This window comes from Pezoporus wallicus, unplaced genomic scaffold, assembly GCF_028554395.1.
Source record: "Pezoporus wallicus isolate ANWC-B61680 ecotype Strahan unplaced genomic scaffold, APGP_CSIRO_Pwel_v1 contig_7011, whole genome shotgun sequence".
Classification (NCBI taxonomy): Eukaryota; Metazoa; Chordata; class Aves; order Psittaciformes; family Psittacidae; genus Pezoporus; species Pezoporus wallicus.
The window spans coordinates 1,896,511-1,908,799 of record NW_026638234.1 but is presented as its reverse complement, the minus strand read 5'-3'; the positions used below and the strand labels follow the sequence as shown (position 1 = coordinate 1,908,799).

The 12,289-nt window shown below is 39.6% G+C and overlaps 1 protein-coding gene across 1 annotated transcript in view; it reads left to right on the top strand.

Moving 5' to 3' along the window:
• The window catches only part of LOC130599566 (trifunctional purine biosynthetic protein adenosine-3-like), a 28,206-nt gene that overhangs the window by 277 nt on the left and 15,640 nt on the right, over positions 1 to 12,289 (top strand). The window contains exons 2-8 of the mRNA XM_057410119.1: positions 5,479 to 5,627; positions 6,426 to 6,521; positions 7,153 to 7,327; positions 8,905 to 9,016; positions 9,301 to 9,360; positions 10,200 to 10,325; positions 11,514 to 11,601. Coding sequence (XP_057266102.1) covers positions 5,483 to 5,627; positions 6,426 to 6,521; positions 7,153 to 7,327; positions 8,905 to 9,016; positions 9,301 to 9,360; positions 10,200 to 10,325; positions 11,514 to 11,601 — 802 coding nt within the window. The 5' untranslated portion in view covers positions 5,479 to 5,482. The remainder of the gene's footprint in view (positions 1 to 5,478; positions 5,628 to 6,425; positions 6,522 to 7,152; positions 7,328 to 8,904; positions 9,017 to 9,300; positions 9,361 to 10,199; positions 10,326 to 11,513; positions 11,602 to 12,289) is intronic.

Sequence of the window (12,289 nt, the reverse complement as noted above, 5' to 3'; positions counted from 1 at the left end):
AGGCAGCGTGGCGGGCTGGCCGGCTGGCGCATGCGCAGTGTGGCGGGGGAGGTGGCTTTGCGATGCCGGGCGTGGCGGTAGGCTGGGCGCGCGGGTGGCTTGCGGGCATAGTATTGTAGGATCGTAGAATCAGCTTGGGTGGAAGAGACCTTGGAGTGCATGGAGTCCAGCCGTTACCCCAGCACTGCCAAGTCCACCACTAAGCCATGTCGGTGAGGGCCTCATCTGCACGGTTTGTGAACACTTCCAGGGACGGTGATTCCACCACTTCCCTGGACAGCCTGTGCCTATGCCTGAGCACCCTCTCTGTGAAGAAGTTTTCCCTAACGTCCAATCTAAGCTTACCCTGGTGCAGCTTGAGGCCATTACCTTTTGTCTTACTACTTGTTACCTGGGAGAAGAGACCAGCCGCTTCACTCCATCCTCCTTTCAGGTAGTTGCAGAGAGTGATGTGGTCCCCCTTGAGCCTCCTCCAGACTGAACACCCCCAGTTCCCTCAGCTGTTCGTCATAGGACTTGTGCTCCAGACCCTTCACCGGCTGTGTTATCCTTTTTGGGACCTGCTCTTGCAATTCAATGTCTGTTGTAGTGAGTGGCCCAGAACTGAACACAGGATTCGAGATGCAGCCTCACCAATGCTGAGTACAAAAGGACAATCATGTCCCTAGTTCTGCTGGCCACACGATGAGTGGATGAGTGTATAGGACAAGCAGCTTTTTATGTTTTTTTTTTAAATAGGTACGTTTACACCTGTAAACCTTAACTGCTTTATAACCTTTGTTCTCCTGAGTGAATTCCACCTTAGTAGGTGATAAATTTCCCCGCCTCTTCATGGGTTTGTGAAATGGCTTCCCCTGCAGCACTTACCCAGACAAAGGCTTGGTCTTTCACAGCATCCTCACCCTTGCCCATAACATGGTTTTCAAAAAGCTGTGAGTGCCCCTAAACAGCCATGCTAGCAGTAGTGTTAGCGTAAGAACTGACACATAACCACTGGAATGGTTATATGAGGTGCTTTATTGCAGCGCTGGGAAACCAGGGGCACGCGCCCAAATCTGGCTTCGACCCCATCACATCGCGTTCGCAATTTATACACTAAAAATTTCGTAACTAATGCATATTCAGCACAGATTACATCGTTGACTAATTACAACATCAGCCTCTTCTGCGCTTGCCCAGCCCCCTCTGGTGTTCGTCCCGATGAAGCAAGGAGTCTTCCTCAGATGAAATAAGGAGTCTTCCTCCCCTTATTCTTTTCACCTTTCTGTTCTTTGGACAGGCCCCAACCATTATGTGGACGCCAGCATTCTCACTTCCTCACTTGGCTTGTCCTTTTATGTTGCAATGATTTCACAAAGCTACCAATATTGCAGAGATGAAATTTTCTGCTGCTTAAGATACATGGTTTCTATTTCTAGACAAAGCTTCCTTGTAAACAATACAAAAATTATGAATGTCTGTATTATCAAGACACACAGTTAGACAAAGCTTCCTTGTTCTAAACCACAACGTCTTAGGCCAGACACCCTGTGTCCTTCTCGTTGTTATGTTAGTTTCTACTGCTGAGGCTACCACAGCAAAGTTACAACATTCTTTTAATATACAGAAGTCTACTATTGATTCGAAAACTTTTCAAATATAGTCATTTCTGTTGCTCTATATAATTATTTTAATGTAAAATTTCAGTCTCTTTCTAACAGTAGGATAAGCAGTCATTCCCTGGGCTCACCCCAAAAGGCTGTGCAAGGCCTGTAGTGACCCAAGTTCCTGGCCTCTGCTGCCTTCTTGTGGGGCAGTCAATGTTCCTACAGCCTCCATGAATGGCATCAGCTGGCTGTTGGGAAATGGTGACTTCAGCTAAAGGAAGCTGAAGCCAAGAAACAGTTCTCATCCTCAGCCTGAAAAGGAGGGCCCAGATGCATGAACTGAAGGCCCAGCAGATGGAAGGCAACAATTTATTTCCTCCTTGAACACCAGCATGTATTATTAAAAAAAAAAACAATTGAAAAAAAAACCCTGTGGTTTTTTTTTAATGGTTCTTGGTGGGGTGTGGGTGAGTATGCAGCATATCCAGCCAATGCAACGGTGGCATTGATGTCAGAAAGGAAGCAATAAACACACAGAGCAATCTGCTTTGTTTTACAGCCTCCGATGTTATACTCTGGCTGCTCATCCTGATACAGCTTTGCCAGTATGCTATCTTGGTGAATAAACAATTCTAAAATCCACTGTTTCAGAGATATTTTTTATTTCTGTTCACTAGATAATGGTATTCTGCATTTTTAAATTTCAGATTCGCCTTCTGTGAAAATCAGATTCTGATATTGGAACTTTAGGTATATATTGCCTCTATCTACTGCATATTCACTTCATTACCTAGGAAAACAAATTGATCAAATAATTGCAATACAAATTGACCCACTGAGAAGAATAGAAGTTTAAATTATGTTCTGCTGGCCAGTCATGTAGCAGAGAGATGTTTCAGGGCTGCACGAGTTCTGTTCCTGACTTATGTTGTCACAGCCTTCTGACAAGAAGAAAACAATCTGCAAACCGTTGTAAAAGAGAGAAATTCTTACGAGAAATAAGAATTTTCTTTCCTTGTGCTGATTTGCTCTTCAGTCACAGGTAGACAATACAGAACTGGGAGTTTGCAAGTCTGAGGAAGGCAGTCCACAGATACCTGATAAGGTAGGAGGCATGTCTTCTTAAACTGGGAGGTTCAAGTACAGCATTTGTTTAACAGCACATAAGCTGTTAATTTCATAGAAGTTTCAAATAAACTTCACCGATTTCCTTAAAAATGAGTTCTAGTGGTGTAAAAAGAGTGGCTTATGTTTCTATTAATGTGGTTTTATTTCTCATTGCCTAATTTAAGACACACAGATGCTACTTAGTGCTGTGTTGGGATACATTAATTTTGTTTTCAGCAACGAGTAGTAGCTCTGCAAGCTTGTCAAACATTAACCAAAGGATTTCAGATAGTACCAGGAAAGGATTAGGGTAGTGAAGAGGATGTTATTAAGAACCAGTAAAGAATAAAATGACAGGTATTATATACATTGTATCTCTGGCACTGCTTGTATTATATTTCTTCAAAATGTAAAAAGAGTAGTATTTAAGGGGGCACAATTCCAGTGTCTGCTAGATATAATAACCTTTACATATATACATGTAAGGGTATGTCCTATTACAATGAGTAGGTCTGTGAGAGTTATGTGTGCAGGCTTTAACTGCAATGTTTGTGTTTAGCTGTAATGGTTGGACTTGATGATCTTAAAGGTTTTTTCCAACCTAGTTGATTCTATGATTCTATGCTTTATTTTTACAAGTTGTCTTTGAGATTCTTTACTTGTCAGATGATTTAAAATTGCTCTTAACATGGGAACTGCGCAATGATCTCAGCTTTTTGATACATATTGTAGCTCTTTTTTTTTTTTTTCTTTTTCACTAGGGTTGAATACCATTAACATTGTTAATTGATTGATGGGGAGGAGTTGTTTTTGTTGTTAGCTAAGGAAAAAAGGAAAGAGAGGAGAGTGGTCCACACTGCTGAAATCTGTGGGAAGGTTTGTTTTGAAGGGTGGGTGGCAGTAAGGGGATCCTGCTGGGGATTCTGCTCTTAGGCAGTTTGCAAGTCTGTCTGTTTCTTTCACCCTCTCGCTATTCTCCTTGGCTTTATGAGGTCAGAAATCATTTTGATCTGAAGCAGGAGGTGAAGGAAGAACTCAAATCTGTCTGGAGGACTCTTCAGTTTTTGTGTGGACAAATAGCAGGGTCTGACACGGTAAGGGAAGATTATTCAAGTGAGACACTCTCTTTACAGCCTTTCTGCTAGGACCAGCTTTCTTACCAGCTTTCTTTTCTTCTAGCATGCTTTTGAATTGCTTTGCAAAAAATGTCATTAATGTCCTAACTATGATATGGAATGGAAATGTGCATTTTTCTCCACAGGGTAGGTTTCACTCTCTTCCCAGTCAGGAACTTTAATCTATTTTGCATTAGAAAACTTCAATTAATTACAAAATTATATTTAAGGGAAAAAAAAAATTATGCTTTCAAAAACACTTTGCATTTTATTAGTAATTGTTGGACCATGGTGCCTAATGAAGCTTTATTGAGAGCATGTTGATGTCTTTGTTAGAGACAGAGCAGCTGTAACCCTTTACTTTTAAATTCACAGCAACTTCCTAGTGACTCCAGAATTATTTATCAAGCAGTGACAGAAGGAAAGACGAAGTCTGACATATTGGACTGTCACACAGTATAAAGACTCAGAAAAATCTATTGCAGGGAAATCAGTCTGGTGATTGATAGAGGATTAAACATATGTTCTGTGTTTATACGCATAGAGTGCAATACTTACAATAAGTCTCTTAGTTAATCCATGATCATCTGTAGTCCCCATGGACAGGCTACTTGAAGTACTATCATTGTACTTGAACAATAGAATAATGATGAAAATATATATAGTTACATTTTAGTTTGTTGATACCAAGTTAAGACATCTTAATACTCTCTCAGGAACTTTAAACATGATTATTGATTTATCACAATTCTATGAACTTATTTTCTGAAATATTATACCTCAATGTCACCATTTAGCTTCTGTTTGCCTTTGGAAGCTATGCAGTGAACTCAAACCAATGGCTATGGTTTCCTGGGAAAAGAATGCTGATATGTGACTTGCAAACCTGGTGTTTTATGATATCTTTAATTTATTATCTATTTCCTGGGTAAGGACTGGTTTATGCCATTAGCAGCTTCCTTAAAGGTCATGTTGTGCGGTGTTTTTTCTTTCTGACATTTGTCTACATTCGGCACATACAGAAAAATTAAGTTTGCAGATGTGACCTACATTGAGTATGATAATATTCCTGAAATAAATCACAACTAATTTACCAAGAAATATTACTGAGGACCTATTTTAAATGTCAGTGTGCTAGTGAAATTAACTGTTGTTCTTTCATTGAGCATTTTGTTCAATTGTCAAAGTATAAAATCTGTCTTGAAGACTGTCTTTGCTATTTATTACTGAGCATGTTTGCACTCATAAAAGTTCCTAGATTGACTACAGTGTTACATTTATCTGGTAAGTTACCTAGAGTATTTGTACGGAACTTTCAGTCCTGTCCTGTGTAGTTTATGCAAAGGACTTGATGAGGCCTTGTCATGACAAGATTATTTCAGTTTGGATACTTAAGAGAGGAAATCTTAACTGTGCTGAAACAAGTGGAAAAAATTCTCTGTGATTTCATTGTTGGCAGCATTTAAATCAAATGTGAATGATGCCTCCATCCAGTGACACTGCTGGTGCAGTTACTTTGTTCAGATGTCTTATAGGTACCTTTCTAATGCAAACTGGCTTGATATTACCAGTTATGAGTGATGTAGTTTCTACATTTTTGCTTTTTTTTTTTCCACAGGTTTGTGAAATAAATAAATAGTGCTATATATGTTCACTCTGGGTTTGCACAGGTTCATGGCTGATCGGGTGCTTGTGATTGGCAGTGGAGGGAGAGAACATGCACTGGCCTGGAAGTTGGCCCAGTCTCCACATGTAAAACATGTGTTTGTTGCTCCAGGAAATGCAGGAACAGCTGACAATGGAAAAATTTCAAATTCAGGTAAAAAGAGGGGTGGGGAAAAACATAATATGCGTCAAGCAGTCAGTAAAACAGAACTGAAACAGTTTGTTTCATTTGGAATTGGCCACACTTGTGTTGAGTTAGTAGGAGATAACAGCTACTCTTTTCTTTTACTGGTACCACTAATTATTTAAGGCAGAAAGTTGTTTTTTCTGGATGTTTTGTTTCTGGATTTTAGAGCTGCCTAATAAAACATTGTACTGTATCTATTTTTAGCCTAGCTTCTTAAGATAGTCAGGCTTACACAAGAGTCTGTATTTCTACACCTCATCTCACTGTTAGGCTTGAATTCACTGGCCAATTTCAGCAAAACTTAACAGAGGTATAGAAGGCTTAAAGTTACTAAGTTCTGAATAGAAACTCTTCTGGTGTCAGCCCAGGCTGCTCATCTAAATTTAGCTACATCATGCACTGGCATTGAGTAAATCTCTGCTCAGATGTTGAAATTGAGTTTCTGTATGAACTTACCATTTTATTTTTTGAAGCTTTTATCCTGTTATGATAAGCAGCTTTTAAAAATCTATATTGATTACATCCAGCACAGAAAATACATTTCATAAGTTAGTAGATGGGTATTTAAAAAAGTAGCACAAATTGCAAATGTTCTCTGTTGCTTCTGGACTCTGTTATTATTATACTGTTTGTTGTACTTTTCCCTTCATGGATTGTTTCATTATTTTAATATTATTAGGGAGATGGAACAATGACATTTTCATCTCGGTCTCTTATTTAGGCTTTACAGTAGTAACTTAATTATATTTCCTTTTCCTGTTTTAGCTGTATTAGTGAGCAATCACACTATTGTTATCCAGTTCTGCAAAGATCATAACATTGGACTTGTGTTAGTTGGAGAAGAAGCTCTTCTGGCAGCTGGTAAGGCTAAAATAAGTTGACAATAAAAATCAGCTCCTTAAATTCTGCTTTAAAATGTCTTCTTTCAGGTCTTAGGATACACACTGACTTGATTAAACAGAAGAGCAAGACAATTTGGATTATCTTGTAAATTATAGTTACTTAAAACATGTGGCTTCATAGCTGTGTGCTGCTTTTTGTATGCTAGAGATCAGCAGGGAAATCATGCAGGATCAAGATTCAGTAATGGTTACAAGTATTCTTGTGTCTTCTCTTCTGCTTTCCTTTATTAAAGAATTTTCTTGCAGTAGTCCTCATGTTGTTGCTGTATGCTACAGTACCCAGACCATCACGTGCATTTATTGTGATGTGGTACAGTAAGATCTCCATGTCTTCAACAGTGAACGGAAGTACCATACAGTCCTAACAGTAGTCATGGGGTGGTAATGTAAAGAGCTAAAGACCTCTTAGAACTAAATGATGAAACAGGTCATTGGATATGCAGAACTTTATTTTAAGGATTAGTTAGCTCTTCTGAGACAAGGAAACATCGTAACAGAGTGCTGAAATGGTTATGTGGCTTTCCTTTTGTCAGAAAGGCTTGGCGTTTCCAAAGAGACAACTCGATTCTTCTGCTATTTTTGGTAATTAGGGATTGTTGATGACTTGAGAGCAGCAGGAGTTCGGTGTTTTGGTCCATCTGCAAAAGCAGCCCAGCTGGCATCCAACACCAGTTTTGCCAAAGCCTTTCTGGATCGACATAGGATCCCAACAGCAAGATGGAAAGCCTTCACCAATCCTCAGGAAGCTTGTAGATTTATTATCAGGTAAATATTTTGATACTGGAAACTCCTCTGTTAGGTTAGCTGTGCATTTGGCCTTCACCCATCATAGTTGCCTAGAACTTGGTAACTTTTCAATTGTTGTTCTTCTCAAGTAGCTACCTAATGTAATTAGAGACAAATGGTGAAGATGAAAGGGACTTCAACAGGTTAATCTTTCTGTTCACAGGTCATAGCTCTTATTCCCTTTCATCAGCTTCCTCAGGATGCTAGTTAGCCTTTTAAAAGACAGAAAAATTGAGAGAGAGAAAAATATTTCAATAAATCTTTCTGTAAAGTTAAGAATAATTTCTACACAGACACATATTAGCAAAATGCTATCTGTGGAGTGATTTGGGAGGTACTGGTCAAATACAACTTAAGAAGGATCCTCTTATTCGTTCAAGGCTTGACAGCATCTCTCTTCCATGGGGAGAAAAGTAACTGCATATCTCCACAATTGCTTTGAGCAGTAATACCTCTTAAGTCACTGAGGATCCTTTGGGAAAGCAACTTACCGCTGTGGCTATTTTGGTCCAGTCTTACAGCAGCTGCTGTGTTCAGCTGCGCTGGTCTGTGGCTGTGTGTCAGTATCAAGGACTTCTTGTCTTTACTGTCATGTGCTACTAGCTCTAGTGGGACTTTTTTTTTTTTTCAATAAAAACAACCTTTTCACTGGCTTTGCTCTGTAAGTATTTAGTCTATATTAGGGCCATGTAGAGAAACAGGCCAACAACTTGTATGTCTCTGAGCATGCATAAGACTCAAAAAGGAAAACTGTGTCTCAGGTCAGCGCACAGAGATGTGGAGAAAGGGAGTGTTGTGTGAGCCTGCTTTGGATGCTTGTATAAATCTAGGGTTGAGATTTATCCTAATATAAATACTGATGTGGAAAAGAGGAATGAGATGTTGTTTCAGAAAACAGGGTAGTAGTGTGTAGAATCAACTCTTCAAAAGGAACACAAGCTAAGAGAGATGAATGGATAAAGTGAAGTTAAAATATGTTAACTATGCTGTTTTGTTCATTTTTTTTTCCTTCTAGTTTTTGTTTGTGTTTAAGAGTAAGTGGAGAAATTCTGGGGATACAGTGTTAATACACTAGTTCTGTTATATCCTTTACATGGAAGACCTATCTCTACCTTAACCTTACAATTCTAAACAGGACTTCCATAGTGATTTATAGGATTATGTACTGTAATCTGGTGTTACAAACCAATAAATCATGAATGAGTTTTTCTTTTCAAACCTATGACAGGAATAAAACAGTAACCCGACTCAGGGAAAAGAGGAAGAAACTGCGAGGTGTTAAAGTTTGGTGACTTCTCCAAGGGTATGCACTGAGCTGGTGCCAGAACCAACAACAGAATTCATGGATTTCCGGTTCACAGTCCTGTGCTAAGGGCTGTTAGAGTCCATTCACCTCTATGACAGGATGGGCTAGCAGGGAGCATGTTTTTCTGATATGTTAGTCTTCAACCATTCAGAAAAAAAAGAAAGACTATAGGAGGCATTCAGCTTAAAAAATGATAGTTCCATTGGATATGATAGGGATGTCTGAATCTCAGTTTTGCTTTCATTTAAAGCACAGACTTTCCTGCACGAGTTGTACGAGCAAGGGGCCCTGCTGCTAGAAAAGAAGTGACTATTACAGCCAGCAAAGAGGAAGCCTGCAGAGCTGTCCAAGAGATTATGCAGGTGGGTAAATCTTTAATTAATCAGTGGGAAATCCAGTTCTTGATGTTCTCTAACCTGTGAGATTGTAATTTCAGCCACAGGAAGCAAGTGTTTAGAGGAGAAGCTTGCCTATTTGACTCAGGAATTTCTCTGGGTATCATCCTCAAATTCCATTCAAACAAGCCAGACTTTTCCTATATGTTGGTTTTGGGTTGTTGTTTTTTTTTTCAGTTAGAAGAAAATGAAGAAAGGATTTAGACAATAGATGTCATGTTTACTAACTGGAGCCTTTTTTTTTTGTACAGGACAGAATGTTTGGAGAGATGGTTGTTATTGAAGAACTCCTTCAAGGGGAAGAAATTTCTGTATGTGGTGGATGGTGTGATTAAGTGCTTTTTTCTTTGGCATTACGGTTATGCTCTATGCGTAAATGCATGAGTTCATTGTTTCAAATAGGTTTTCTGTTTTGTTTGCACTTACATCAACAAATCTGTAATCTAAGAAACTTGCTATCGTAATAATCAATGCATGTTGTCAGTAGAATTTTCTTCTACATTAGCCATGAAATTGCAAGTATGGTGATCTTTTTAGGTGAAAATGATCTTTTTTCCCCAAGGTGACTTGAAAACATGTTTGTATGGACTTTGTCTTGGTAATTCTTGTTACATCAATAACTTTGTGCTAATGTTTAGTGCCTATTTTAGTTAGCACTTTCCTTTTCCTGGATTACAAGACTTAAGGAATGCTTACTATATGCCACATGAAAACTGAAAACACGTTCTTGTGCAAGTTTTGTCCTGCACTGAGAGTACCTCACACTAGTTCAGGCCCTGGATCTGCAAACACACAGGTTTAACTTGAGCCATGAATAATTCTGTCCAGTCAATGACAAAGGCAATTCACGTGCCTTAAGGTAAGCATGTGTTCACGTGACTGATAGGTCAAGATCTAATTAATCAGGAAGGGATTGTTATGAGGGCCACCGTTTCTCTTGATTATTTAAAAATGAGAAAGAAAACTCCATGAATCCTTCAGGTCAGTGGGCTTGCAGTAGAATCCTGCTGCATGTGGATTCTATTGCTTTCTATCTTCGATTCTTAAATTTTCCTGGCAGAACTGAGCCTCAGCCTGTGGACCAGAAGTGTTAACTTCTCTTATGACAGGACACTGTCACTGTTTCTGTATTGTGTGCATCTCTTAACAGTGCTTGTGCTTCACGGATGGTGTCACTGTTGCTTCAATGCCCCCAGCCCAGGCCCACAAACGATTGCTGGATGGTGACCAGGGTCCAAACACTGGAGGGATGGGAGCCTACTGCCCAGTTCCTCAGGTACGGCAGTCCTCCTCAGCCTGCAGTAAGGATCACGTGTGGTTAATAGATCTTCCTTAGGGCTCAATCTTGTTTCTATCACATAGGCCAGAGTTCTTCTGGAATTGATTGACACTTTGCTTGTATAAGTGCAATGCAGGGCTCAAACCTTATTAGCCATTCTTCAAGATTTAGTGAGCCAGTATTCTGAGGAGTGGTCTCTTAACTTTTTCATTATTCCTGAACTTAGCATTTCTCTGCTGCTATTAGCATCCCTTGAAATGTCCCTACAAAATTCCCCACATGCATGAAGTCTTTGTGTCTTGAGCATAGAATCATAGAATAGTTAGGGTTGGAAAGGACCTTAAGATCATCTAGTTCCAATCCCTCAGCCATGGACAGGGACACCTCTCACTAAACCATGTCGCCCAAGGCTCTGTCCAACCTGGCCTTGAACACTGCCAGGAATGGAGCATTCACAACTTCCCTGGGCAACCCATTCCAGTGCCTCACCACCCTTACAGTAAAGAACTTCTTCCTTATATCCAATCTAAACTTCCCCTGTTTAAGTTTTAACCCGTTACCCCTTGTCCTATCACTACAGTCCCTAATGAATAGTCCACCTCCCCAGCATCCCTGTAGGCCCCCTTCAGATACTGGAAGGCTGCTATGAGGTCCCCACGAAGCCTTCTTTTCTCCAGGCTGAACAGCCCCAACTTTCTCAGCCTGTCTTCATACGGGAGGTGCTCCAGTCCCCCGATCATCCTCATGGCCCTCCTCTGGACTTGTTCCAACAGTTCCATGTCCTTTTTATGTTGAGGATACCCAAACTGCACACAATACTGTTTTCCTTGTTGTTGATTCCTAAAGCTGACTGCATTTTTTAAAATATATTGCGCAAGTATATTATTAGTGCTCTTTTGCTGTGAGTGCAGGAACAATCTTACTGTGTGCAGCTCAGGTTTCTTGTGTCTCAAACCTCCTTAAAATTGGCCTTCTGAAGAAAGAACCAAACAAAAAATCTTGGGAGACAGAGGGTTAGTGCAGTTGGCCTTCAAACAGCAGCACTCTAATGAAAAGTGCTCAGTGGTTGGGGTTGGAGAGCAAAAAACATAGCTGAAGCATCTACTTACCCTAGTCCTTCCAGGTCCTATGAGGTAGTTCAGCAAATGTCATCACTGTCTCAATCAGTTTGATGTTGATCATCAGGTTCCAGAAGTTCTTCTAGAGAAAATCAATGATGCTATCCTTCAACATGTTGTTGATAGTATGAGACAAGAAGGAACAGCATATGTAGGTAAGTAAGCAATTCACCTGAAAAGCAAAGTCATGCCAAGGGTAGTTTCCTTGTTAGAGATTGCTGCTGAATTCCAAATATATATTTTTTTAAGTAGTTAATTTTTCCTTCAGTATTAAGCCTCACTGGTTTTGCCTTATAGCTCTTCCTTTGTCGAGAAGAATTTACCTTTTCTCCATAAAACATATGTATTTTTATTAATTTTTTTTTTATTATGAATGTTGCGATCAGACTCTTTGTAGTTCAGGATATACTATATACTTCAATTGTACTGTTCTCTAAACAGCAGTGTAAATTTTCTGAAGATCTCTGTCTTCAGCCTGTTTTGAAAAAGGCAGGTGATGCTCACAACTGTCACTAAAAACCAGTGGCTGCTTTTGATACTGAAGAGGTACTGAGGACCACACACTAGATATCTAAAGAGTTGTGTTCCAGCCTGAGATGTGTTCTCTGCTATTTGGTAACTTTTTTACAATGCCCAAATCTGCAGTAAGAATGTAGTGCGAGTTGAGCATTTTCATGATGATGGTGGAGGACCTGATCCTTTGTGGGGTTTAAAATCTAAGACTTGTTATTCTCTGGCAATTGGTTTTCTGATTATACAGTGAAAGACTTTCTTTAGTTCACCATATGCATATATGTGTGTTGCAGTAGAAATTACCTAGTACCAACTTCAGTAAATTTTTCT